General features: G+C 39.5%; 1 protein-coding gene across 1 annotated transcript in view; it reads right to left on the bottom strand.

Annotated features, from left to right (window-relative positions):
- Positions 1 to 206: 206 nt before the first annotated feature.
- Positions 207 to 27,403, bottom strand: part of PLPP4 (phospholipid phosphatase 4) — a 47,741-nt gene continuing 20,544 nt past the window's right edge. The window contains exons 4-8 of the mRNA XM_059852108.1: positions 24,877 to 24,940; positions 23,370 to 23,494; positions 7,896 to 8,066; positions 2,992 to 3,180; positions 207 to 1,668 (exon numbers count right to left, since the gene is read on the bottom strand). Of these exons, the coding sequence (XP_059708091.1) occupies positions 1,658 to 1,668; positions 2,992 to 3,180; positions 7,896 to 8,066; positions 23,370 to 23,494; positions 24,877 to 24,940 (560 nt within the window). The 3' untranslated portion in view covers positions 207 to 1,657. The remainder of the gene's footprint in view (positions 1,669 to 2,991; positions 3,181 to 7,895; positions 8,067 to 23,369; positions 23,495 to 24,876; positions 24,941 to 27,403) is intronic.

Below are 27,403 nucleotides of genomic sequence, written 5' to 3'. Positions count from 1 at the left end.
CACTGTAGCTTTGCCTGGAGGAAAGCTGAAGAGCATTAATTTGCTTGGAGGAGGGAGGCTGTTCCATTTTAACAGCATCAGTAATGACTCTTTATCAAACACTGTTTCTTTAGGGCTTTTTTTTTTGTGTGATGCTCTGCATGTTTTATTAGTGAGAACAACTTGCTAAATTATATTCTTCCCAAAAAAAAGATAACACAAAGATGTACAAACCCACATTCATGTGTTGTTTTATTGGTGCATTGCAACATTACACTTCCTTCACATTGAGAAAGCATGAGATTAAAATACATTGATCCACAAAAATGCCTTCCCTATGCTGACTTTGCACTGGTGATTGTGGCACCTACAGATCCCTCCACAAGTTTCCTTCCATTAAGTCTTTCATAATTTTAATTACATTTTAATCAAACCTTTTACATTGTCTACTTTATGACTCTCGATTGAATTCCTCCCATTAAAATGTGTTATTCTTTACTGCTTTTCTGAGGTCACCAATTCCTCCTGCAATCTCAGTTTTTATGCTGTATTACACTTCATGTTCCAATCCTTTATTAGCCACTACTCACTTGAGGGCTGGAAGAGCTTTTCCTCCTCCCAAAGACAGCCTGTCTGTACCAAAAGCCATAAAAATACTGAGAATGTGTACAGCACAGTTAGAATGCCCCACTCCATTTTGAGAATAAGCCAAATCTATATAAAAACATGCAAAATGCTCTATGCATCAGTATTAAACTTCTAATTTTGATTGAAGATTTATTCTTTTTTTCACATTTGCATATAACCTGGAAGACTAGGGTTCCTGCTGAAAGAAAGAGCTAATGGCTAAGCCTTACCCTGGGCTCAGGGGCTCTCAGTAATCCTCCCACATGAAGTAATAGAAAACTATATTTGTTACAGAATTCTGTAGGATGGTTTAAAAACTTTGTAGGAAGATTAGACCTCCATTGAACTCTGTGGATTTCTAGAATAAGATCTCAACCACACCAGAGGAGTGTTCTCTCAAATCCAGTGCAAATGCCAAGTAATTTTGCTTTGCTGATGCTGGTATTGTGAATTACTGTATATTCACCAGGATAACCACAGCTAAGTTCAACTGCCTCTGCTGTAGAGCTCAGAATTCTGTAAGTGAAACATCCTCCCTCTGGCTCAGTTAAACTGTACCAGCTTTGCTTTTTTCTGATTTCTGTAGAACCTCCTGGGTTCACTCCTGTTACCCTTCTGTTCCTCAATGCCACTTCCTATTTATAGCCATTTCCAAATATCATATAAATTTACACACAGCAACGTTGCATCCTCTTGTACACAGTTATTAGGTTTATTTTTTAGGGGACCCTAATTTACTTGCTTTTTATAAAAATTCAAGTGTTGCCAATCAGGAAGCAGCTCTTCTCAAAAAAAAAAAAAATTAAATCTACAAAGCTTTGCTTTGAGGAAAGTAAATGACAAGCCTTACATAAAGACATTGAGCTGTTTGAATCACAAAATGTCTACGAGGCTGATGCATATTCCAACAGGAACACAGAAATTATAATCATGGCAGCAGTCTCCTCCAGTCTGAAGCACCGTAATTGTGGTCGTTGATCAACATTATCTTGATTGCTCCAAGGAATGTTCAACTGCCAGGGTGTGGTCCGGAATATTTTGCCTGCATTTTTCACAGGATACCTAAGGAGAAAAAACCTGGAATCTGACATTCTGCCATCCAAAGGTACATCATCTCACAGGAATGTGATGTATACTGCATAGTGCATTCCTAACAGACAGAATCCTACTGATAATAAATTAACTCCGGTCACACACTTGTCACCCTTCTCCATACCAACAGTGGTTTGATTCAGGTCAGTTCCAATTCAGGTACCAACCTTGGCAAGCACCATGCCCAAGAGCATGGTGAGCTGAAAATGTGGGATGGGATTGGTGGAGAACTGTCTCCAGCCTTCCTCTGGACATGTTACAGTGCTGGAAACCACCGCAAGCATTCGTGGTTGTGCGCCCAAAGTCACAAATGAGAATCTTTGCATTTCCTCAGGTCACCAATGCTGCAGTGAGTCACTACACAAGCATGAGCATGGCACACTGAGATCCACAGAAAACTTTGTGTTTCTTTATCCTCCCAGTCTTAGGGGGTTTTAAACACCTGTTTGAAAGACTTCAGCTTGTTAAATGAAATGGGTGTTCTTTGCTTTCCAATTTGTTTTGAAGGTAAACACTGCAAGAGTTCTCAAAAATTGCTGATGGTGCAATACCAAGTTTCTAATCCATCCTGTATGTTGTTCTTAGTTGGCAATTTTAACAGCATGGAGCTTCTTGAAAGTGAGAATCATCCTGTGGAGCTACTAATGCCCAAGGCTTGGCTCTCACAAGCACTTCACCAGCCACACCTTTCAACTTCTCAGTCATTAGTAGCTCAGAACAACCTTGGCAAAACTTGACAATTAATAGAAAGTTCCACCAGCACGTGGTGATTTTTGTTAATGTCAGAAGGCAGCAAGATAAACATAAGGATGATGCCCTAAATTATCAAATCACAGATGTTGAACACCTGATGAAAAGTGCTCTGTGCACTTGCCACCCACCGAAATCAATGAGTGCTGAAGATGACCAGAACTTTGTAGAAGATACCCAGTACTTCAGAAAATCTGTTTCCAGATCTAGTATGTGCTCAACCACAGCTCAAAATTACTCTTTTAACCATTCTCCACACGAAATTCTGTTTAATAATGTTCTTTCCCCTTCCCTTGAGTAGTTCTACCTGCTTGCAGTAGACTGAAAACAGATAATTCAGCAAATCAGTACGAACTGAAAATTTAGCCTTAAAAGTATGATGGTACCATGGCGTTCAAAATAAAATATTTAAATTCCCTTTATAAAAAGGAAAGAAGCAAAAGAAAAAAATGTACATTAAGAACCACTGTTAAGAGACCAGTTTGGAGGAAATGTGAGAAGGCTAAAAGTTCATTCTGCACATTTCTCAAAGTCATACGGGACCTTCAGTTATTCCCTCCAGAGGCAGCCCAGTAGCATTGTCTGCTGTGGGTCTCTCTTCTTTCTTCACTGAGTTCTGATCCAGCAGGCTGACATAAGATTTGTGACAGGCTGTATTGCCCAAAGGGGGGTAGTGCTGTCTGTAGCAAATATAAGCAAAAATGAGGCCAATCACCCCTCCAACGAAAGCATCTGCAGGAAAAAAGCAACAAAACCAGAAGCATGTTACAAGGGGAAGGGCAGCCAGGAGTGAAAACTGCAAATAAAAGACAATTGGTTGATGTAAAAGTGTTTAACACAGAAAATGTGGATTTAGAATTTTCCTGAAGAATTTGGAACCAAATACCACAATCACACCAGAGACATAAAATCCATCCCTGGGGACTTGTGCAGTATTTTGAACACCCAGACTGTAGATGGTTGGCTCAGTTTTGGGAGATGAACACTGAGAATGGAATGGCCTCCATGGGGTATCAGACACTCCTGATGTTCCAGATCACAGCTGGCCACTTGTGGGTGGGCAACCTATGGATCTTCCCCCATTTAAAAAAGCAGGCTGCCAAGAACAATCTCAAGCTGGATGAATTCTTACCATAAGCATCTGAAAGACTAAGCATGCCTGTTAACTGATTTAACACCTCCTGAACATCTTTCTTTGATGTTTTTAATTATCCCATACTCCTATCAGATAATAAAAAAAGGTAAGTAAGGCTGTTGGATGAGATATTTGCAGCTCTCACACTTAGGCAATTTAAAATTTTCTATAGAGGATTTCTTCTGTTTCTGGTCATTAAAATAACCAGAAAATACTCACCTCACTAAAATACTCACCTCATCTTGTGTTTCATTTACAAACAAGAGAAAAATTTCACTGGAAATACACACTCTGTGAAAGTCTCAGATTTAACATGAAGAATAATGAAGTGAGGCAACAGGCACTGGTTAAAATGACCTGATAACACATTTTATTTTAACAAGACTGATTCAGCACCACATCATCTCTGTGTACCTATGTTTCCATTCTTTTAATTTCAAAAAACCCAGAGTCTAATAAAAACAGTGAATCATTGAGTTTACTGGCAAAGAAGGGTAAATCAATACAAATTATTTTTGTCTAAAGTCCTTAAATACAGATTAAATACTCTGCTTTGGCATTGTGATTTTTATTAGAACAAAGACAACGTGGTTCAATTTTCAATGCATAACAGATGGTTTGTAATCATCAGAGAAGTGAGATGTCTTTTACCAGGAATGGCTGGGGCAAGAAAACCTGAAAAATTTAATAGTGAGGAGGATGAATTTAGGAAATGTGACTGTAAGTCACATTTGAGGAACAGGAGTACATGGAATGACTCAGGAGATGCTTTCTAATCCTATGTTCTCTTCCTCCACACAAAAGGACATAATTAATCTATCACAAATTAACATAAGAGGGGCTCAAACAGGAATTAACAAAGTGATTGTGTGCAGGCAGTAAGTTATGCTACCCACACTGGAAGGGGAATGATTTAATCAGCCTGACTCTACCAAACTATAATGGTATTAAAGTACTGAGGGCAAGAATTCTCACTGGGCAGCATCAATCAACTTGTAAAAATCTTAGTTATTGTGACAAGATTAATTTTCTATAAACCTGTGTTGGGTGCAGTTCTCAGATTATCCTGCTTTGACTCAACAGTGTTCCAGCTGCTTTTTTATTTTGCTTAAGAGGTCAAGCCTATGATTACTATTTTTAATGTAAGAATCTGGAGAAACACCAGATTTTTGCCAGTCCTCTTCAGTTCCCTGGATTTTAAGGCTTGCTGAAAACTTGCCCAGATTATTTCTTTCAAAACCTTTACACAAATTTTGCAACTCTGGACCTCAGCTTGGGCACCACAGTAATACAAATTTATTACATGATTTATGTCAAAGGCTTCTGTCTCACTGACCTTGCTTGACTGGGGTTAAAAAGCAGGCAGTTTTTTTAACTCCTGTTTTTGAAAAAAAACCAATTCTGTCTTTTTTTTTTTATTTCATGGTAGAAATAACTTTTCTCTTTTTATTTTTTCCCTTTTTTTCCCTTTGTCCATAAAGGAAAATGAATATTTTTTCATTCTCAGTATTTAACTTTGCGTTTTTCCATACAAAACTCTCCCTTATTCCATGAGTAAATTAACATTTTCAGAATTAGAAGTCTATACAGGGAATACAATATATATATTATATATTATATATTATATAGAATATAGAATATAGAATATAATATATATATATAATATTATATATTATATATTACAGGCTATTCCTGGGTAAAAAAAATAACTTGCACCTGCATGAACTGTTTTTACACAGTTAGACAGAAAAATGAAAGCTATCTTTCACAACCAACTTCCCTGCATGTAGACACAGAGAGTTTGAGTGACCAATCAACACAGAATAACAACTTGTTACTTATCAATAAAGGTCACTGGCAAGAAAACCCCTGACCAATTGGAGTCCCACAGGAAGTCTGTAAATCTGTATAAAAATGAATAATGTGAATAAAGAATGGCCCTTTTTCCAGCATGAAGAAAATGGAGTCCCATGTAATTTATTCCCATAACTTTGCAGCTCCATCTCCTTAAAATTCAAAGGCAGAACAGGAGCAGCTCTGATGAGCTGAGTCCCAACCCCTGGGTGCAGTCTCCTCCACCATCACCTGCCTCACCTCTGAGCCCATCAATAATTCTGGCAAGGCACAGCTCACACTGCAAACACCTGTTCCAAACCTGTACCCTCCCCATTTCTTCCCACTCCTCCTTTTCTCTTTAACAGGGAGCTCAAGCCAAGTGTTTTGTGTGCCTCCTGCCTGGCGAGGCAGCAGCTCGTGCTCAGCAGGTTTGTGCTGGGGGCTCTCTCCAGCCCCAGTGTCACTGAGAAAAGGAGAAATGGGTCCTGAAACAAGACAAGGCTCTGCTGGAAAGCAGGAGGCTCCTCAGAGAACATGTCAGGGCTAATGGCTGGTGATTAGGCAGCTGCAGGAGCACAGTAGGGTGAGGGAGAGCATGGCTGAGATTGGTTCTGCTGCTGGGTGAGATGAGAAGGTGCTCAGAGAGAGCAATGCAGCAATTAATTGAAATTATGTGAGGAACCAACAGAATGCTGTGTCTTTGTGCTGGGATTTGGGGCCAGGTTTTGGTAGCAGAGGGAGCTGCAAGGGTGGCTCCTCTGAGAATCTTCTCCATGGGCATCAGAGCCAGCAGCAGGCAGCTCCAGGATGGGTCTGTGCTTGGCCAAGGCTGGGCACAGCAGGGATGTGTGAGTACCTCTGGGATAACAGACTTTTAAAACTGGAAAAAAAACCTGGACAACTGAAATAGTAGCTGGAGAGAGGAATGAGAAGATGGGAGAGACTGAGCCCTGCTGACACCCAGGTCAGTGAGGAAGGAGGGGCAGGAGATGCTCCAGGCACCTTGACAGCAACTGCTGGGTGATCTCTCCCTCAGCTTTTCTCAACTCATGAACCTTTCAGTGCATTTTCTCTCACCCTTCCAGCTGAGGAGGGGAGTGACAGACCTGGTGTGCAGCCAGGGTCAACCCACCACAGTGCTGGAAAAGAGGAAACAGCATGTAACCAGGGTGGAACTGAAATTTCAGGGAATTGAAAGGAGCACTCAGGACCTTGAGGGGAGTTCAATTTGCAAGGCCAGCAGTGCAGTCCTAGCAATACCACAGAAAGCCAAGGTGACCTACATAACAGCATCAGAAATACCATGCATAGTATTTCTTATAGGAATACAGGGACAAATAGGGAAAAAGTAGTTGCAGGCTGGTTTACTTAGCAGAAGACACGAGTAAAATCAAGTAATCTACAAAGGTGGCCAGAAAGAAGGTGAAGGAATGGTAAAAGAAATAACTGATGGCAGGGTTTTCTGAATTGTCACAGGAGAGTGTAACTGATAAAGAGCACAACCTTCTCATCAGTTACAGAACTTTGAAGGACTCTGGGACAACAGTGACAGATGCAGTGACCTGATGGTCACTGCACTCCAGAAGTGCCTGCTGTGAGGGGGGAGAGGATGCTGTGGCAGATGCCTGATGTTCACTGTCATATTTTCTGAAAAATCCCTTCACCAGGATTTCTTCTCCTGGGAAGATGAGAAGCCTCAGGTTCTCCTGTGTTTGCTGCTCTGGAATGTGGCCTGGAGATTGTTTATCCAAACATGTGAATTGTTTTTACTCAATGACCAATCACCATCAGCTGTGTCGAGGCTCTGAGGAGTCACAAGCTTTCATTTTCATTCTTGTAAAGCCTTCTGTCTGTATCCTTCTCTTTTTTTAGTATAGCATTCTTTAATACCATATAATATCATAAAATAATAAATCAGCCTTCTGAGAACATGGATTCTCAATCCATGGATTCTTATCTCTCACCCCATCCTGGGGACCCTCAAAAACACCACAGCCTGAAGCTCTGGAGGTCAGTGCTAGCTAATCCAAACTTGCTAGGAAACCCCAGCATCAATCCAGGAACAAAGAAAATCTATAGCACAGCATGGAGCTTTAACTCACACCATGCACTGAAAGAGGAAAAAATCAAAGAAATATGTCACCCTGTTCTTCTAAAGCTCTTCTAAACCTTCTGATGTTTACATTTTTGTAATAGAGCATCTCACGCACTTTTTATATAAATAATAATTGCTTTACATTCCTTTCTAGAAGAAAAGAGAATTGATAAACTGTTAGTTTGACCAGTGTAGTTAAAAAAGTATCCATTTCATCCTCCAATCCATAATCACTTATAAACACCAGAGTTCAGAAATAACCTACCCCTTCTTTACCTTAAACATCTCAAAGTGTCGTCGATTTTGTGTCGCATTACCACAGAAATACCCGGCTAACTCAGGAAAAAAAGAGCAGGACCCGAGGGCCTGTGCATGCCTGACCTTGCCAGTGGTGTTTGTAGTCACACATGCGGGACAGGGCGATCATCATGGCACAGTAGAGGGGCAGGATGGCTGCACAGAGCCTCCAGCTCTTCCCACGGCCGCTCTCCGTGAAGCAGTGCAGCTTTCCAGCCAGGTAGAAGGTGGTGAAGCCAAGGCCTGAAAATGCAACTGATACAGCAAAGCACATCACTGCAGTGAACTGTAATTAGGGGTTGGTTGGTAATTGGTTGACTGATTGGTTTTTCTTTCTTTTATTTTTATTAAAGCAATCATGATCTTGCAAACTTTTAATAAATCATATTTTTGGGGAAGGGAATGAGAAAAAGCATTCTCCAACAAGATCCATGACATACATGTGTTCTCCACAGCAGTGGTGTTACCTATGGAACAATGCAAGCAATCAGGAAAGGGAACATTCAAAAGCAATTTGATTTTTTTCTAATATATACACTCAGCTTTCACATAACCTGACGTGTCTGCAAACACTGTATTGCCTCTAGACATTCACCTATCCCATAGAAATTTAAATTTTTTCTTCCTTCAGCAATTTACCTTTTTCCTCTGAGGGAGACATCAGACACTAAATTAAACATTTAAGCAAATTTTTAACTTGAGTCACAGAAGCTTTTTCATGCTTCCACCTTCAGCACATCTTTCCTGATTTTAGACCTATTCTAAAACGTTGAGGTTCAAAGCAGAAAAGGATTCAGACAGTTTGCTCTGTAATTGAATTACATTTAAATGAGATTTTTAGGTTCCATTACCCAACTTCTGTAGAACGTGCACAAGTGGCAGTGACAAGAGAGCTCAGGCACCAAGTTTCTGCTCTGAACTTCTTTCCTGTTGCAGCTCTTACACCTTCCAGAGAGACACTGGACAAGGAAAGGACTTGTTTGCACCATTTCACCTTCCAGATGAGTAAATGGAGTGATCAAAGTGAAATTTGTCTGGGATATGCAACATCAAATCCAATCCTGAAGCAAAAACTTTCCCACTCCAAAAATATGTTTGTCTTCATATTTCATGTTTGTCTTCATATTTCTATTTTTCACCTTGGGGTATTATTTTTTAGGTGAGCTGAAATCTGAAGGCAGCATTCCCAGGCAGAAGAATCAATTACTTTGTGGTTTCATTTTCAGGCAATCTGCAATGCCCAGCAATTTAGAGGGCTTAAAGGAATATTGCCCAAACCATAAAGTAAGTTTCCAGTTCACACAGACTCATATTCAGGATTACTACCATTTACCAGGCAGTTTTACCAGCAATCGTCTGTGTGGTGCACAGCAGCAGCAGATGTAGCTAAAAGGACTTTAGAGAGAACCTGGTGTTATTTTAAAAATATTATTTCCCCCAGATTTCTGGGGTTCTTTTCAGGGTCTGTCTTCCAGAAGGAAGTGCTCATGGAAGAACATGGAAGTTCAGCAGGATTTATATTTGCAATAAACACAAAGGCTGATCTTGCCTTAAGTGGTGGATGTGTCCCTCCAACTAAAAGGCAGAAAGAAGAGAGTCACAAACACTCCTCTAGGGAAACCCACACCTAATATAAGAGGGAAAAGAAATATATCCAATAGATTCTTTCTATATACATCTATATATCTATATATCTTTATAGATATTTAGATATATCTAATATACTATATCTACATCTCATATACTATATCTCATATACTCTAATAATATATAAAACTAATATTGTGGCTGTAGAACTACCATTGTGCAGAGAAGCCTTACACTGCAGAATTTCAGATTGACTTCCCTTACCCTGGGGTGTGCAAATCCAGAAAGAGCTGCTTGACCCAACAGCCCCAGTGCATGCAGAGTCAGCAGCACAAACCATGGAATTAACAGCAGAAGGCTCTGGGATGTGGGGTATCCATTATAAAAGAAACTGCAGAATTCAAGACAGCTCAATTGCTGTGCACCCCACAGGGGCAGCTTTGCTGATGGCTCTGTTCTGAAGATGTCAGTCAAGAACATTAAGAAAAACAATTCACTCTTCAAGAATCCTGGGCCTAGAGGTGATATTTACACTGAAGAATTGGTCCATTAGTAGAATATATTTGAGAACTTTTTCCTGCACTAGCTGGAGTCCATACATCACCGCAGCATGAAGGAAATGCAGATACACACATGCCCTGAAGGGTCACACCCTGCCTACTATCCTGGCAAAAGTTATTAGGAAGACAGATCCCAAAGATTCAGCAGAGCAATACAAAATCACTTCTAAGATGCCTTCTTCCAGAAAATAAATCCAGCTCTTTTTATACAAAGAAAGGAAAAGCAATAAAAAATACCAACCAGCCCTTTTTGGAGACATTGATGTAAATGAACAGAAGAAAATCAGTCTGATTTAGTTTAAAACAATGTTAGCACAAGAACATGCTGGTACAAATTCCAGACACAAAAAATTCCATTGATTTTAAATGTTGTAAGAGGAGAAAGGAATGAGGAAATGAGATATTTTTACCAAATGGTGTAGCTAACTCAAATCAAAATCCTGATGCCACAAGGTGCTGAACTCAGGAAAAACTCTCACGGGACAAGCCATAGGTTCTGTCTTGGCTTGTTAAAATGCCTTAAAATGCATTATCATTACTTGAATAAATAAAAATACAATAGACCTGATTGTTCAGTTTGTTTTTATGATGTTCTTTTAAAAAAAACGAGTTCAGAAGGAATAAGGAGGATGACAGCATCTGGAGACACCACAGATCCCATCCTGACAGGAATGATTCCCCCCTGATTCCCTCCAGACAGGGAATTTAGCTGAGCTGAAAAACCTGTCTGTACAGACCAAGCCAATTACCAAGCTGAAATGCATAAGGTGAGAAACTGTAAATAAGAATCTGATCTAAAGCACCCCAAATAAATTATTCATTTAAAAATGTAATTGCTTTTGTGAGTGTTTTTCTGAAATTTAAACTACCCCAGGAGGATCTTCAGCCTCTCAAGTTTCAATGGATGCTTTGCTAAGCACACAATAAATGACTTTTTTACATTAAGCAGTTTTTGAACTGAAGAAAACCCTCCTAACTTCCTTAAGTGACATCAAATTACAAAACAACCATCTGAATGGCCTCCACAAGGATCAGATAAAGTGATCCATCCCTTTGTCTGCAATGCTTTATTTCTGCAGTGGTTGCTGTGCATTTCCCAGGTGCAAACACAGACTATTCATCTCTGGAATTGCTCAGCAGCCTACTGAGGAATTCCAGCAGCCAGGGCTACTGCTGAATGTTTTCAGTTTCACACTGTTCAAAGGCTGAAATATTTATCTTTCTTGAAGGAAAAAGTATGATACCAAATGAGTGTATAAATTTTAATGCTGAAATCCAATTCAAAGAGCATTTTATAGAAGAACAATTCCCAAAGAATGTCATGAGCTTATTCTCACAAAATATTTTTAAATTCTTTTTTTTCCAAGTGGGACAGTCAATCACCTTCCCTTTGGCTTAGCTTTATTAATTTCTTTTCACAGAGAAAGACAGTTCAGCAGAAGCAACATGAAAAGCACATCACCAACTACAAATGTATGCAGGGACTTGGGAAACAAAAAAGAGATGCTGGAGACAGAGACATGCTAGAACAAAAATAGATTTATATTATCTGAAAAGCAAGAGCATCAGTCATTAGATTGTTTTTGCACCACTGTCCCAGTGAATTCTTACTAACTTTTTTTGGAGTTTTTTTTGGTGACATGTTTTTTCATGTACCTTTCCAGATATCTCATCTCACCTGAAATTCCTAAGGTGGCCTCAGGATGCATCTCATTGCCACCAGAAAATGAGAACTAAGTTTGAATTTGTTCAGTTCATGACACCTTTTACTAAAGTCCTAAAAGCAACCTGTTCCACAGCCTACTTTTCCATTTCTGTGGGTAGAAACCTTGAAAAAAAATCCTCCTTCTCTGAGAACATAGTAAAGAGAAGATTAAACCAGCTCAGATCCTGGAATTACTTTTAATAATTTCTCTTTTTAAGCTCAGCCTTGGCACAGGCCTTAGATCACTGCCTCTTCAGCACTAATACAAATTATGGCCATGGGGGCATTTATGAGATATTTAACAGCAAATAATCCCTACCAAGAGCATTTTTTATTTTCCAGGTCAACATTGGGAGATGTCAAATTCCAACCAATGGATCAGGGTTACTTCTTGTTTTCCTGGTTTTCTGTAATTACACCAGCAGTAGCATCCTGGATAAGGATCACATCCTGCTCAACCCCTTGTCATGCCAAGTATTTGCATCACTCATTCAGGGATAATAAATAATAATAATAATAATAATAATAATAATAATAATAATAATAATAATAATAATAATAATAATAATAATAATAATAATTTAATACTTATTTGGAGGAAATTGGCCCAAGCATACAGACTAGCATGCAAAACACAGTTAGAAGAAAGGCTGAAGAGTTTCTCCATGGATAGAAATTTTTGATAGTGGAGGATCAGAAGGCTTCTGTCAAACTCATGGTCAGCAGTGTCAAGGAGTTTACTGGAATATTCCTGGTTTAGTGCTGCAAATAATCCCCCTAAATACTTCAGAAAGGAACTATGGGAAGCCCAGAACTGTGCCCAGGCTGAGCAGGAAGTTTTATACAGGAAAGCACAGCTTCCCTTCTCATGGTGTGGCACACAGCAGGAACAGGGAAATGTTATTTATTCCTGAGCACTGCAAAGCAATGCAGATCTATCCACCATCTGCAAGAGGAACTTTTAATTTGGGTTTTAGGGAGAGAAGTAGAGTTTGGACAGGGGGAAGGCAAATGACTTTGAGCCTTTTTCAGCCCCACTTTCAAAGTGGACCAGGACACCAAGGAGGAAGTGGCTGCACAGCAGGATTGTATTGTCACTGAATCCACTGGCTCCAAACTTGCCAAAAACTCCCTTGAGAGAGACTTTTAAATAATTCTCTTGGGAAAATCAGGGACTGGAAAATTGGGCATCTTCATTCCCAGTTCAGTCTAGAATGAAGTTTGCTTGCTGAAGAGAGTAAAACTAGAGTTGCTCTCTGTTATGGAGTACCCAGATTTGGGATTAATACCTCTCAACATACAAAGAAAAGGGAGAAAATATAATTTTTTCAAGTGCTAAAGAACTGAGTTGTTCAGCATGGAGAAGAGAAGGCTCAAGGGCAACCTGGTCTGGGGGGAGCTGTCCCTGTCCATGGCAGGGGGTGGAACTGGATGATCTTTAAGGTCCCTTCCAACCCAAAGCCCACAGTGCCCCTACATCCTTTGTGTAAAAAAGTTCAGAATAAATAAATTAAAATGTTATTAATAAAAATAAACAAAATACTATTAATAATATTATATATATATTAATGAATAAATAATAATTAATAAATAAATTCAGTTGGCCAGGTAGGATAAATTCCAGTGAGAAACCACTGCTCTACATCTCCAGGATTCCTGTATTTTAAAAAAATCACCTTTTTTTTTTAATTCAGAAAAAAAGGAATATTTTTTTTGAGGCATACACATAATCTGAACCTCAAACAGGCTCAAAAGAATTGATTTATAATTAAGGCTGGAAAACTGAACATGAAGGAGTTCATTTCCCAAGCCCCTCATGAATTCCAGCAGCCCTTGTTGTTGAGTATTCACAGGTAATTATGTCAGAGGTAAAAACATTAAACAGAATCATTCCTGAGTGTACCCAGAGTTTGAATTAAGAAGCCAATAAACCCCACAGGACCTTTTTTTGGTTTTTTGCTTGCATATCTAAGAAATCCTTTTCATACTTCCCTGGATTCTTTTATAAAAGGATGAAATATTTCAGTGAGACAGTGCCATACAGCTGTTAATTAAGAGATTTATCCTGAAAATAGGGGAGTAGCAGCAATTACTGCCAAAAACCTGTGGCTTGTAGCTCATTTGTTACTTAAAATGTTCATTTTCAAGTGAAGGAAATATGATTATCCTCCATGAAATTGCTAGCTAAAGATAATTAACAGTTCAAATTTAGATACCCAACTATAATTACAAGTACTGAGGTAATATTTTATAAAAATTATCACAGGACAGCAAACATTTCTGTTGAAATTCAATAATTTCTCCACTCTGAAGCACATAAATCACTTTAATTTTTCAAACAAGTGGATGTCTTTTAACATGCAAAAATATTTTCCCTCTTACAACTGACTAATTTTGAATTATTTAGTGGAAAAGGGGAGGAGGAGCCACCTGTCCTTTCATTCTAATGACATCAGATTTCCCAGTCACCTTTTTTCTTTGCAGTGGCACGGCAAGAAACAACACAAATGTTGTGTTCATTTAATTAGTGCTTCATCAGGCAAGCCTAGAGCATAAATGATATAATCAGCTTTAATATCTCTGATGACATACAGTGACAAACACTGAGTGGAACAGTCAGTTGTGAAGAGATAGAGACAATAAAACATTCACAAGCAGCCAGTCACCAGCAGAGTGCTGGGATGTTCTGAGAGTTGCTGTAGAGCCTTTACCTGGCTGAGAAGAGAATCCACACCCAGGCTGCTGTCACAGAATTTATAACTGGCTCAGAGGAGCAAAAAACCAAGAGATTTCTCTCTTTCTCTCCCAAAACTGAGGAGGGGGACTGGATGGAAACCTAATTTAGTTAGAGTAATCCTGAGAATGCTTTCAGCCCGCCCAAATCAGCAGAGTGCAGCTGGGGGGAGTGGGACACATCCCAGTAAATGCAGGGCTGGTCTGTGAACCAGATATCAGGACTGCAGCTGTGAGAGGTAAATCCCATTTCCAGGGATACCATAGAGCAATGCAGAGAATCAAGGCCAGATCCATGGATATTCACATCCACATTATTCTCCTGCTCCTCACATTTAACTCCTTCCCATTCCCTGCCCTGCTGCAAGAGGCATTCCTGCATGCAGTGATATTTTCCATTGAGGTTCCAGCCCCCTTGCCATAAACAATACCAGAAAGTGGTATCATATCCTACTGCTTGATAAATATATCAAACAATAAATAGCATAAATATTTTTTAAACATTGCCTGTTGACTTTTTTGAGATTGACATCAACTAGTCATTCAGTTTGTTCAGACATGAGCTTCCTGTGTTCATCCACACAAACTTACTTATTTCAAGCAAGTCATGAAGGCAGACAGAGCAGGGAACAAGGAGAATAGAACAGAAAAGAGTTTGGAAGGGACCACCAATTATCATTTATTCCTGCTGCCTGACCACTGCAGGGCTGAAAAAGCTAAAAAAATTATTTTTCAATTAATTTTTAAATCTTTGAAATGAATGTTAATTTGAAATTAATTAATTTATTTTAGTTAATTATTTTAAAATTATTTTTTAATTTTAGAAAATTACCAAAAGCTAAAGCAAATTATTAAGAGCAGTGTCCAAATACCTCCCAAACAGTGACAGGCTTGGCAAACACTGCCCAGCTCTCTGGGAAGCCTCTTCCAGTGTTGGACCACCCCCATGGACAGAGATTATTCTGATATTGAGTCTACACCTGCCCTGGCACAGCTTTGAATCATTCCCACATGTCCTGTCACTGGATCCCAGGGTGAAGAGATCAGCAAAGATAGGCTAATAAAATGAAGAATAAGATAGCTTATCCTATGGTAGAGAACTTCTTGCATGACTAAGCAAGTGATTTAAATATTTAGATGTCTGTGGAATATCTGTGGAAATGCTCTGATAGCTTAAACATTGGGTCAATCATTCTGATTTCTGTTTTCTGATTAATTCCCTCAGTAAAAACATCCTCAGATTTCTTCCTTCCCCCACCTCCCCTGTGAGTGATTTTTTTTAAATACTTCCCATGCTATTTTATCCACAAATCCAACTTGCATTGCCTTCTAACATGGTTAGAAACCCTCAACATAATCATTCCCCAAAAGTTCCCAGTTGCTTATAAAAAATGTAGGAACCAGACTGAGAGATTTCCAAACCCATTGTTTTAACACAGGTTGAAACAAAGGAAAACTGAAAGTCTCAACAAAAAAAAAAACCCTCCAGACAAATCAGTATTTTTCAACAAAGCAGTATTACTTTTAAAAATATTTTGCATAAATAATTGTCATGTAGGCTTTGTTTAAGAAAACACTGATGTCATTATTTGCTCAGTCTTCTGCAGAAGGAAGGGGAAATAAATTACCTGCAATAACTCAGGTTTTCTATGTGGAACTGACAGCATTAGCAAAATCCAAATGAGGCTTTTGCAGGTGCTCTTTTTCTCTTTCTGGCATAAACAGTATACTTGATTTCCTGCATTTATCTCATAGCTTTTATCTCAAGAGCCTTTTAATATCCCCTTGCTTTCAAGAGATCTAAATTAATGTTTTCAGAAAATGTTATGACTGAGATTTCTGCTGTTTGATAAATCAGTCAGCCACCTCTAAAGGGAGCTGCCTGGCATTTTAACTTTATCATTCAATTTCAAGGGGTTTATTGAGTTCTTCTTTTGCTTCTAGCAGAATTGTAGGTGGTACTCCTGATTTTAATGAAACTATTCAGGATTCAGAGCTGTTTGCATGAGAAGACATGATCTTGTGTGAGTCAGGTCTACCCCTTTTGCTGCTCAAAGGGGATTTGAGTGTGCAAGGAGGATTTGGAGACTGATCACAACTAATTCTTTTAGGGTGAAAAAGACCCACCCCAGCTCACAAAGGTGAGTGCTCAGTAGGGAGTTTTAAAGTCCTCATGGACACAGAATATTTGGGTTTCCTTCCAAGTAGCTCTAATACAGGTAGAGCACTCCTGCATACTCTGATTTATGTGCTGCAATGGCAGTTCCAAGGAATCTCAATCTTTGCCAGCACTGTGGTGAGATTTCTCCCTCAAAGAGGGTCAGAAAGTGATGTGCCAGCCTCCCCTGAGCTCACAGCCTTCCAATCTCAAATCCAACCTCTGCTTTCTGACCCATTTCACTCCAGAGCAGAGCTGTCACCACAGCTCACAGATGGAAATTGATCTTTGGATCTCTGGTGTGACTCAGAGAGCTTTGAGCAGAAAAGGTCAGGCAGAAGAACAATGGTCTTTACTTTAGACACAGCTGAAATCCACAGCAGCACAACAAAGTCTTCTGCAGCCTGTGAAAACAACACCTTAACCTTAGCTTGCAAAACTTGCCAAAAAAGCTGAAGTTAGGCAAAAAGAAAGGAAGAATTAGACTGAAAAGTGATTAAGCCCCTTTCCTGCACAGATGAAAGCAAACTGAACAGATATAATAACCAAGAAACAGCAATTTAATAACCCATAACCAGCAGCAGCTGCTGGGAAAACTGGTTTATTGGAGCTAAGATCAGAGATTTACTTACTCTTGCAGCTCACTTTTTTAACTTCAGCTTTTTCCATGTTTCCATTTTGTCTGTAAGTGCAAACTACAGCTCAAAGGGCAAAGAAAATAATTTTCTTCTTCCCCTCTAAGGAGCTATTACTTTCTCAAACACATCAAGACACCTTCGTTCATCAAGGAGGTAATTAAAAAACATGACAACACAAGTCACTGCTATTGTCCCCACAGCCTCTGATTGCATTCTTCATCTCAGATCTCTGATTGAATTCTCTGATTTCTTCAGCAATATTCAACAGCAATCTCTACAAACCTCTTTCAGCAATATAATAAAAAAAAGAAAAACAAAAACACCCACACGAGAAATGAAAGCACTTGCACAGCTCTGTGTACCACAAAATCATTTCTTTAAAACTCTGGTTTTTCCTTGCAAAAAGGAATCTCTAGACTCAATAAAGACTTTTATTAAAAAAAAAGACAATTTAGCCAAAAGTCAACTTTTCAAACTAATTTGAGTAACTAAATTGCAGCTACAAAAACAAAAATCACATTAGTGTTTAATTTATTTTGCTGCTGATACAGCAATTTTATACAGGATATGTTAATTTATAATTTATTTTATTCCCATAAATCCATCCAATCCAATGTGAAATTGTAAGTTCAATCATCTCTGCAGGCACTATGTTAAAATGGTTAATTTTTAGCAAGTTTGGCAACTTTCTCTCAGGGATCAATATCCAGCAGGAATCTCCTGAAGTCCAACACAGGGAAATGCAAATTCCTGGACTGGGGGAAGAACATCCCAGCTCTGCTGGGTGGCAGCCAGTACAAGGAGAAGAGACAACTGGCACCAATTAAAGCATAGGAAATTGCATTTTAACATAACATACAGCATTTTCACTGAGTGGTCAGGCACTGGACCAGCTTCCCTGTGAGACAGGTTGTGGAATCTTCACATTAAATCAAAACTCAGCTGGGAATCATCCTCTGGAACCTTCTCACCCTGACCCTGCCTTCAGGTGTGGCTGGAACTGCACAATCTCCAGAGGTACCTTTATCCTCAGAGTTCTGTAAATCCAACTATAAGCTGATATAAACCAGACTAGCAGGTGATTATTCTTTTTATTTCACAGCAGACACCTCAGTTTCAGGATGTCTCTGTGGGAATTGTGGCCACCAAGGGCTCCATCTCCCCCTGACCACCAACACTCAGCAGGACAAGCCCCAAGGATCTTCAATTAACCTCTCACCAAGCCAGTGCATTTGCTTCAGTAGAAAGACACCAAAACCAGTTTCATGCAACTTCCTCTAATCTAATTCCTTAGCTGAAAAACAGTTTCAGTAGTTCTGGCCAACTCAGAAATAACACATTTAAAAATAGTCACTAAATAAAGCTGAAGCCAAAACTGGCAACTGCAATTTGCTTGCAAATGTTTTGAGCAGAATAAGAGCCTAAAGGGAGTTATATCATGAAGAATTAATCACTTCCTCTAAGAAAGCAAACAGGGTCAAGAATCTGCCATTAAATTCACAGAGGATTTTTGGTGTTTCTAAATAAATTGTGTTGTGTTGTTATTATTTACCCATATTTACTTGTACAAGGACTCCATTACTACAATCACAGCAGCATATGGGACATCTCCCTGTCTAGGATTTAATTTTTTCTTTTAAGCTAAACAGCCCATTTTACTGAACAACATTTGAAGCAAGCCTGTGATGCTGATTTGCTGCTTACTGTTCTGAAAAGCAACATATGAACATAAACATTTCAGATGTAGCCATGAAGTTGCCCTGGTTTTGGCAATAAATGAAGCCTCATTTATTATCTGTTTTAACATAAACCCACACTACTTTTGCAACACTTCTGTTTGCTGCTGGTGGTCTGTCCTCATTTATAGAGGTGAAATCTGGGTCAAAGATTCAGTTAGAATGCAATGGATCAGGTCTTTATTCCTTTGATTTAGAGCTCTGTATCCAAAACTTGGAAAGATGATCTGCATTCATGTTTTAAGCCAAAATTCATTTCAGACAACGACTGGAAAAAGACATGGACAAAACCCAACTCAAAGTTTTGGAGAACCAGTTTATATTTGTGCCATTACCAGGATATAAAGTGAAAAGAGAATTTGTCCCTTTATTTCCCCCCTCCTTCCAGCCACCTGACTGGGGATGTGGCAACATCACAGGAAATTTACTGCTCATATTCTTCTGCTCTCCTCTGAGAACTCTTTAGAGGTCCCAGGGCATGGCAACAATTTTTAAGCTGCAGCTCATGAACCCTACATGCTTTCAGAAATGTGAGCTCTCATTTGGAAAACATGCTCATATTCCTGTCACCTTAATTAAACAAGTTCTTGACATATGGTCAAGCAGAATCAGCCTTCCTTGTGCATGAAAAAAACCCTGGTGGCTTCCAGGCTGAACATGTTCCCTGAAAAAAAATTAAGATATATTCTCCAAACAAAGATATTTAGCCAATTGTAGCAACTACAACAAATTATAGCTAACTGCAATTTAAGAATAACACAGGATTTAGAAAGCTGGCATTCTCTCTCACGAGCCCATGGTAATAATACAAATTCTAAATTCTGTCACCAGAATCGACTCAGACCTCCCTGTCCACACAATTACCAATGAAAAGCTCCCTTTTTGTAGCTTGTATAAAGACTGGCACATTGTGAAATCTTCCTTGAGCTGGCAAATACATAAAGCTACTGAAAGTAACAAAGAACAGTTAATTAAATGAACCCTACTGATTTCTTTTCCATTTTTAATTACTGCCTATCTGGCCTACCTGGAATTGCTTCACTGGATACAAACCTGGATTTATAAGCATTTCTTTCCCATGCACATTGATTTTTAAATAAATAACACTCCAGGACTTGTAAGTTCCTATATTGTTTGTGGAGAGATTTTGTCAGCCTGACACAAATGTCAAAATGACATCAGGCATTAGATGAAAAGGAAGAAATCAATTACAAAAAGCTGCCTATCCATCCCATTAGTACAATGCATGCCTGTAAATTCAGTGATCTTTTCAGCTCCCAGTTGTGCACATGGCTTGTCCAATTAATTGTTCTATGTTCATTCACCTTAATTTTCCTCTTGCATGAGTTGCATTCAGTTAAATTCTCTTTATCCACACATCACATTTTTCATTAACTGGTATGCTGGCTAATCATTGCCAATAAAAGGTTTTCTGCTGATTTCTGCACTATTTGTTCTCTTTGTTTCATTGAATGCACTCAATCATTCTGTCTGTATGTCCATCCATTTGGTTGCTCATTTTTCATCTGTAGCTTGCTGCTGCTGTTTCCATCTTGTTGCAAGGAGGGAAAAAACATCTGGAGAGGTGGGGATGCCATGAGGCCTCTCCAGGGCAGGCTACCCAAAGGTTCTCTGCGAGAAAACTCTTCAGAAGGCACACAGGAAGGGCACAGGCAGGAAAAAATGCTGCATTTATGATCTTTAAACATCACTGTTTTGATGAAGTACGGGCCTAGAGAGGCTGCATGGCTCCATCACCGGGGCTGGCTTTAAATTAGCATTAAATTGCCAATGGATTATACAACCATGGAAATGCTAAATATGGAATAAACAAATGCATATTTTGGAGTTATTTTGGGCCACTCAGGAGCACCTCTGAGCTACTGGACACAGGCAGGAGTCTGGGCTCCTACAGCCAAAGGTCTGTCCCCTTTCACAATAAAGGCAGCACACTGGAAAAGAAGAAAAATGGGTTCCAAACAACCCAAAAGATCCAGAGATTTCTTTGATCCAGTGGAATGTGCAAGTCCCTTTCTGGCTTTATGAAACAGTCTGTGCTCCACACATTTTTCTTCTTTTATGACAAGCTCTCCTTGGCCCAGGGAGGTGAAGCCAAGGAAATCATCTGAGCTCCAAGAAAGGAGAGCTCTCCTTCAGGGCTCTGTGAGTGGTAACAGGCTGTTCACAACATTTTTATGGAGTAAGCAAGGTCAGGCCAGGCCATCTGGCAGTGCCAGTGCTGTCACTCTTGTCACACATCCCTGCATTTTACACTCTTACAGCTCCCCATTTACAGCACCACGGATTTTCTTGTTTAAAGGCCTCGTCTTGCATGGATGAAGTTTTAGATTCTGGTATAACAAAGCTTGTGATTGACAGCCTAGCCTAGAAATGCCTTAAGAAAAACTGTTTTGGAGATGAGAATGGCTCTTGACTGAAGCTTCTAACCCCTCTTTATGAGCTGCCTGGCAGCTTTTACTTGTGATTTATTTTCCCCATGGGTTCAAGTGAAGTAGGAAATTCCAAACTGTAGTGGGCTACTTGTAAACCATCATACCAAGAGAGGTACTGTGGTTTATGTCAGTTCTCATCCTCAACATTTACATTTCTGCAGTCATGAAATAGAAAAAAGAATCCCCCAAACACTAACAGAAACAAAAAAATTCCCAACTAAACAACCCTTTTTGATGCTGTTTCATGAATTTCTCAACACGCAGTGAAGGATGACAGAAATCTGAAGAGTGGAACTCCTTCACTTTACCTCGTAACAATCTTGTGCTGAAGGAAGGGAGAAAGGTGCCAAGGAGAAATTTTGGACTGAGATTATGGAAGGAAAGTTCATAAACACTCACACCTTAAGAAGACAGGAAGGACAGTTTTAAAAAATGAGCTAAGAAAATGGAAAACTATAGCACAATTTGCAAACATGAATTATTATATCCCAAACATCCTCACTGCTCCATAGGTGTAAGATAATGCAGTATAATGGTGTGCTTCCCATAATAATTTTTTGATTTCCACTCTTTACATTACTGGGAATGAAGTAATAGCAAGAGCCCAAATTTGTGATCACAGCCATAAACTCTTCTTGATAAAACTGACAATTTTGGTTATGGAAATAATTTTGCTGCAGAGAGGAAGGGTTAGCATTGTCTGATTGTCAAATTAAATGCTTTCCTTCTCCATTATGAGACTAAAACATGGATTTTTAAGGCTTGTCAGAGACTTAGATATTATAACATCAGGCTTCAATCAGCTAAGTAGTTCAAGCAGCTGCAGAATTGCCTCTCTAACATACACTTAACAAGTGATAAAAATTACTGAATATATCTCTTCATTCTTATCACATTTTAATAAAAGGCTTTGTGGTGGGAAATGCACTCAACTCAGCCACACTAATCTTATGTCAGTGATGGAGAAAGCTGCTCTCATAATTTAGATCTAAATACTCTGGGACATCATTCTGCTCCAATAAATCAGGTGTGAGCTGCAGCACCATAACTCAGAGCTTATACAACCAGTGCCAGGTAAGAGGAAAACCCCAGGATTCCTCCTCTGGCTGCCTCACTGGCTTGGAACTAAAGTTAATAACACAGCCACAAATATCTAATACTCTCTTATGCATTTCTGTAACTCAAACAATAAAGAAGGAGCAAAATCAGCTCACAATTTCATTCATTTTATCACTCAACTTGTATGCAATATATACTTCTGTCTAATCAGGCAATTTGAAGTTACCACTTTCAAAAACAATTCCATACATACGAATTACTGGCTCTCAATTGGCAGTTCTTAAAAACAGAACAGCTGAAAGCAACAAACTTTACTGGCCAAAAAAACAAACCCAAAGAATCAGTAATCAAGTTATTTTACAGAAGGAAAAAAGTTCTATCAGACATGACATAAAACACACTAAAAATCAGCTTCTCAAGACAGAGGAAGGAACCTTTACAAACATCTAAGTTAGTAAAACTAATTAAATCAGGTAGATGAATTCTCAAAAAGCCACCTAAACATCTGTCAGGATACAGCACAACCTGGGGGTACCTGATCAAACCATGAGACCAAGACTGAGGACCACCTCAAAGCCAAAAGAGTGACTGTACTGGAACATAATAAAATAAATATTTACTATTAGACAAAGGTCTGCACTGGGGAACAGATGCCCCTCTGAATCACAGTGTTCTGGAGCCTTGAATGTGCTTCACTCTGCTGACAGCCCTGCTATGACTCTGAATGACCTCAGGTGGTTCCCAAGATGAGGAAGGGTCGCAGGCTCACAATTTCATTTCCAGAAGGAAATTTGTGACTTTCTGCAAGTCAGAAATTCAGACTCCTCCAGCAAAAATCAGGCTCACAATCCAGAAGAAGAAGAGCAACCCCAAACCACAGAAAGGACAGCTTTTTACAAAAGAGGCACTGTGTTTAAAAGTGAACTTACAGGAGGAGTGGATGCTTGGAAAGCTTTTTCTGCCTTCAGAGACCAGGTCTGGATCACCTGTGCAGTGCATTTCAGAGTTCATGACTCCATCTGGAAAGCAGCGGTAAAAGAAATCGGGACGCGGTCTACAAAAAACACCATGGATGTTAAAAACACAAAAGCTGTAGTAACAAATAAACCTCAGAGTGATTATTACATTTACTGCTTATCACACACATGCAGGCTACTCTTGCCTAGAGTGATCAGTTTTGCACAAACTGTAATGACTCCCAAATTTTCACAGGTCTTGCCAAAACACCCAGCTCAGAATATCCCAAAATCAGCCACCAAAATCCAAACCAGCCTTGATGCTGTCTCAGTGCATTGAGCAAACCTCTAAGCTTCTGACACCCAGCTCAGAATATCCCAAAATCAGCCACCAAAATCCAAACCAGCCTTGATGCTGACTGTCTCAGTGCATTGAGCAAACCTCTGAGCTTCTGACATCCAGCTCAGAATATCCCAAAATCAGCCACCAAAATCCAAACCAGCCTTGATGCTGTCTCAGTGCATTGAGCAAACCTCTTAACCTCTGCTGACCCTGCTGTGGGCTGGGCCTGTGGGTTTGGCTGGTGTCACACTGATCCTGAGCTAACAAACCACATGGAGAAGAAAAGTGAATGATCACAGATACAGAGACAAGCTGACAGCAAAATACCCGGCTTGGAGTGCAGGAAAAATGAGCTTATTCCTGTCGAAAGAAGTGGGTGTATTCTTAATTATTTTAAAAGCACTCATCAAATAAAAGTGCCAAGTGCCATTACTGTCAGGGCACCAGCTCTGCAGCAGAGAGGGTTCATCAGAAACCAAACACAAATATTGCTTCCTCAATGCTGCAAAACATCCCAGCAACAAAAGCAGCACTGGACTCTGTCAAGTGTATGAACTCAAGTCAAATGTGTATTTTTCAGCTGAAACTATTAAAAATTTTGATAAAGAGACAAAAAAATACCTAAAACATATTTTCTGAGCTCTTCATTCAGAATAATGCTTCCCTAAAGAAATGTTCTACTCAGGAATGCATTTACTGCTTGGCTCCCAGGTTTGTTTTGCCATGGATATTGATGTCACCTGGACACAGAATCTGCTTCTCACAAAATGAACTGATTCCTCTTTAATCAGACAAGGGGCACTGCCATCTGAGCTCCCCCACGCTGTGACTCTCCCCTCCCGTGCTGCCAATGCAATGAGCTGATTTCAGCTCCCACCACCCCTCCCAAAGCCCTCTCTGGTCCAGGTCTGCCAGCCAGTCAAACCAGCAGCAGAGCACAGGGCACGGATTCCTGGCACAGTGGGGTGTCACCTAATGAATTTGTACAACACCTGCACCAGGCCAAGGACAGCTCCTCTGGCTCCATGTGCTCTGGAGCAGCAGCTCTCTCTTTACTGGGATTTTACAGCTGGAGCTGTCAGTCTGTCTCCATTCCTCCCAAGTTAAACCCACCATTTAGAACATGACAGGACTTACCTTCCCACTATTAATTTAATAGTATTTGTGCAGACACCATTCAGGGCTAGAGCCAAGGAAACAGCTACAAAATGAGCAAAGAGAACAATAATAACCTAAGTACCAAGCAATAAACTGCAGCATTACAGCATTTGATTTGCAGACTTAAACCATTGCTGGACTGAAAACTGAATTACCTTTTTTTTTAGCCCACTGTTTTTCTTGTTAGCCAGACTAAGGACAGACCTCAGAGCATTGTAATCATCATGACTTACTTTGTTCTTATTTTCCTACACAAAGCCAGTTTTCCTACCATACCATTTGAATGGGCATAAGTCAATAAAGGGGGGAAAAAATAGAGAATGAATTACTGTGGGTTTGCAAATTTTGAGTTTTGTAATTTACCAGATTAAACTCTCATGCTCTTTATGTCAAGCAAAATTCCTATACACACCAATACACAAGATATATAGATATATCTACACACACACATGTATGTATGTGTGTGTGTGTGTGTATATATATATATATATATATATATATATATATATATATGTGTATGAGTGTGTGTGTGTGTGATGCAATTAAACACTTTCAGGCTAAAGCATTGCCTTTTGGCCAAAACTACAATTGGATTAATTTATTTCTCTTTCAAAAGGATTTGGATGTTTTGATTAAATATTTCAGTGTTTTCCCCTCACATTTGCTCCCATGATTAACATTTCTTTTTCCAATAAAATTGGACAACAAGAAGGAACTGTCATACTAGGTGAGAATTAATCATCTCTTCTATTTGTGCTTGCATGCCAAGTCCCCAGACTTTCCAAAGAACCTCATCTCAAGCCTGTGGAGATCTTTGCCTTGATTTCACTGGCACTTGGATTCTGCACACACACACACATTTTAGATTAAAAATGATTTAATTTTGCAGTCCACACCGTAGCTCCCTGTTGCAAACCAGGAGCCAATGAATTTTATTTCCCATCAGAAAAAAAAAAATTATCAGGCAAATGTCTGATTTCCAGCAGAACATTTACAGTTATATAGCTTTGATTATGACAGCCACTGAGCTATTTTCTCCTTGGGCTGCTGCCCCAGATGCTGCACTTCAGCAGCACTCATCCTGTCTCCATAAAACCTTTGCCTGAGGCTATTTTAGATCATAACAATGTGTTATAGTGTTATATTTTTTAAAGTTAAAAAAAAAAAGTGGGACCTTCATCAAAGCAAAAATAGGGGTTTTCTCAAAATATAACAGCTACCAGCAAAAATGAAAGAACAAGTCAATCCTAGAGACACCCATGCTGTTAAATAAACTCTTCCTCTTCCAACACGTGTGTTCACAGTGACCACTCAGTCCTGTGCTCTGTTTTTCCCCTCCATTGTTTTGTCTCTGTTTTTTATGGAAATTGCATGGGGAAATTTTCCATAAAGTCAAATGCAGATGAACAGCACTTCACTGCCTTTCTTAAAAAACATGTCTGCTTTTGAAGACTGGCAGTAAATTCAGTCTTTTTGTTGAGTTTTGTCTTGATTGTTCCTTGCACACCTGACTGACATGTGCCTTCACTGCTGCACTGTCCTTACAGTGGCAAGCAAAGCAACAAGTGAGAGCGTGAATGTAGGATGGTAAAAAAGAAAATCTATTTGTTCTGCTGTTGTTTCCTTTAAGAAAGATCCATATTGCCCATCTAAAGTCATATAATCCAGTCAGTGAGAGATTCAGGCACTCCCAGGGGAAGGCTTGAAGGCATCTATCTTAACTCCTCCTTACTCCAGGTGCATTGAATCCCCTTCTCTCTATTAGTGGCTATAAGAGGGACAAAGAATTTTCATCTCTTTTTCACCTTTTCTCTCCTCCATGCATCATGCTTAAAGAAATCCACCTTTTTTGGGACTCCCTGATCATTCTTTATGAACATCCTGTGCCAGATCTCAGCAAATCAGAGGCTCACCACACCTAATGAACCTTCACATCACCAGATACTGAACTTTATCAGAGTACAGTGCACCTGAACTGGTAAACACGTGGCAAATCAGCCACAAGAGGTTCCACACTTATGGCACAAACTGAACAGAACATCAGGGTTGGTGTTTCCTCAGTCTGGGCAGCAAGGGGGATGCTGGGGAAGCTGGCAACTTTTCTCCTAATGTCATAGAGGGAATAACAACAGAAGGTGAAACAGCAGGAAAACAATAAATAATGTCTTTTTAGAAGAAAAAGGTGAAAGTAAGTGATGGAGAAACTGAGCCTAAGCTCCTTTCCTGCTTACACATCAGGAAGGGAGGCTCAGAACTGGCTGTGTGTTTTTCATGAACCAGGAGTTATTTCCACTGAATGGACTTGTCAGTGAAGTATCACTCTAAGACATTTCAGAATTCACAACAAGTGACTGACAGCAGTCAAAACAAACCTGGGATCATTTCACACTTGTGTGAGAGCAGCTAGAGAAAGAATAATCTATGGGAATTAAGCCTTGTCTAAAAATTTTTCTTCCAATTACTCAGTGCCATTTACATCCTATCCAGTTAAAGCAAGGCTGAGTGT

The sequence above is a fragment of the Haemorhous mexicanus genome, chromosome 7 (genome assembly GCF_027477595.1).
Source record: "Haemorhous mexicanus isolate bHaeMex1 chromosome 7, bHaeMex1.pri, whole genome shotgun sequence".
Classification (NCBI taxonomy): Eukaryota; Metazoa; Chordata; class Aves; order Passeriformes; family Fringillidae; genus Haemorhous; species Haemorhous mexicanus.
Note: the sequence above shows the minus strand (reverse complement) of the source record. Positions and strands in the feature narration are given on the sequence as shown.